At 38.9% G+C, this 2,167-nt stretch overlaps 1 protein-coding gene across 1 annotated transcript in view; it reads right to left on the reverse strand.

The window, feature by feature from the left end:
• LOC18053349 (spermidine coumaroyl-CoA acyltransferase) overlaps positions 1-894 on the reverse strand; it is a 1,738-nt gene extending 844 nt beyond the window's left edge. The window contains exon 1 of the mRNA XM_006449406.2: positions 1-894. This exon is cut by the window's left edge and continues 32 nt beyond it. Coding sequence (XP_006449469.2) covers positions 1-773 — 773 coding nt within the window. The 5' untranslated portion in view covers positions 774-894.
• Between the last annotated feature and the right edge of the window lie 1,273 nt (positions 895-2,167).

A 2,167-nucleotide genomic window follows, 5' to 3' on the forward strand; every position in this document is an offset into this window, starting at 1 on the left:
GTCGTAAATTTCATCCCACACTCATCAAACAACGCATCCTTCAACCCATCCAAACACTCATCTGCGACATCAAAGCACTGCCTAACAACCGGTCCAACGTCGTGGGAGTAGGGTTTGGACCCTTTCTCGGTACCCAAAAACTCAAGAACCGGACCTTCAGCCCGGGGCGGATGTCTCGGACCCAACAAAGTCGCCCGGTCCCAAACCGGTTGGACGGAAATTTTAGTCGCCCCGCGTGCCAGCTCACCCGCAGCGCCAAAAACCAGCGTGGCACCCATTCCATCGCACATAGAATGATGAACCGCAGTCCCCAATGTGTAGCCACCACACTTGAAAACCGTGACTTGTAAAATGCAGGGATTAGCAAGCCCCTCCTCCAGGGTAGGTGCGGGCACCAACTGCTCCAGGGAATCCGAATCGTAATCCAAAGAATCAAGAGTGCAATCAGCAGTGGCGCTGACTAGGGGGAAAGTTTGGCCGGACTGGCAAAAGAGGGAGAGGCGCTGATTGCTGCTGCTTTTGCCGACGGGGCGAAGGGTGCCGGCGAGAGGGTAGTAATGGACGAGGGCCAAGGAGAGGGAATTGGCGATGACGTCAAAGGGGTGGCGGTCGATGTCGGCGCTGGCGGTGTAAACGCGGATGTAGCGGAAGGTGAAGGAGCGGATGTTGGGGTCGTTGTCGAGGTGGGAGAGAGGGAGTTCGTGTTCCCCCTCATCTTTGAAGGGTGGTGTTGAGGGCAGTATTTGCTTTGTTTCTATGATTTTTACTTCCATTCTCTCCTTATGCTGGCTTTCGATTCGATTTTTCTGGGTATTTCGGTTTGAGACTTCATTGAGTTCAGAATCAATTTATGGAGTTGTGCATCGGTCCCTTGATTTGATTTTTATTATTATTTTTTTTAATTAACAAAAATTTATATTGTATTATTATTATCATCACTGCAAAATTGATTAAGGTACGTGCGAAGATTTTTCCTTGGGAGCACGAGTGGTTGGTTCGGGAATGAGGAGTCGTCCGACTTTAGACCAAGGAGTGGTTGGTGGAGGGGTTAGTTGGTATTTGGCAAGAAGCTAGAAATTTTAAAATATACCAAGCCATACAATACATATATATATATATATATAACTATTATTACATAAATGGAGTTATATCAAATTTAAATATATATGTCATATGTGCACCCATGTATATTAATTAATTGTACTAACCTTAATATATTTTAAAATTTCTTGCAAGAAGCATGCTGCATGGAGGAGGACTTGGTTCAAACATGGCGAGCACCAAATTTTTCTTATTTTCAAAGGTGGATTACTCTCTAAAAAATGTAAAAAGTATTATGGTCCGTCTCTTACTTCCCGTACTTATATGCCTATAGAATTTTCTTTCTGTATTGAGAAGAGAGTTTTATTAATTTTTTAAGAAGAAATAATTAATAATTTTTAGATAAAAATATAAAATTAATTAAACCTTTATCATATATATTATATACATGCCAACAATCAATTTATTGGGTTATTTGCTACTTCTTCTCTTTAACCCTGAAATAAAGGAAATTGAATCTCTTCAGTAATACCAATGGGCTTTTGGTCCGGTGGGAAAATCCTTGTACTTACAATAATGAGTGCAAGGGTTCGAGCCTTCATAAAAGTATTTATGAGACTTATTTATAATCCTCCCTCAATTATCAAATAATTGAGTGGAGTCAGTCTATTCCTCACGAAATGTGAGTGGAGTGGTCAGCCCTCGAATATTTGAGAGAGTTTGAAGAATTTGAGCAGCGCTTCAGAGGAGTACATGCCACGAAGAATGTTACAATTATAAAATTTATTTGTAAATATTAATTGTAATACCTTTATAAAATTTATTTGTAAATATTAATTGTAATACCTTTATAAAATTTATTTGTAAATATTAATTGTAATACCTACAGTCCTGTATAACAGTATTAAAAAAAAGAATCTCCTCAGTAATTACTAGAATATTTTCTTTAATTTCTCATACTAAATTTGAATTATGTTGGACTTTGATTCTAATTGAGATGGAGTTGTATTGTTTTTTGAGCTTGTGCATTTTATTATAAATGTCATTAGAATGAACTAGATTTAAGAGAAATAAGGAAATTATTAACGTTCAGTTAATCAGTTGTGCTAGGTGGACGTGTGGAAGA

This window comes from Citrus clementina, unplaced genomic scaffold (assembly GCF_000493195.1).
Source record: "Citrus clementina cultivar Clemenules unplaced genomic scaffold, Citrus_clementina_v1.0 scaffold_2, whole genome shotgun sequence".
Taxonomy (NCBI): domain Eukaryota; kingdom Viridiplantae; phylum Streptophyta; class Magnoliopsida; order Sapindales; family Rutaceae; genus Citrus; species Citrus x clementina.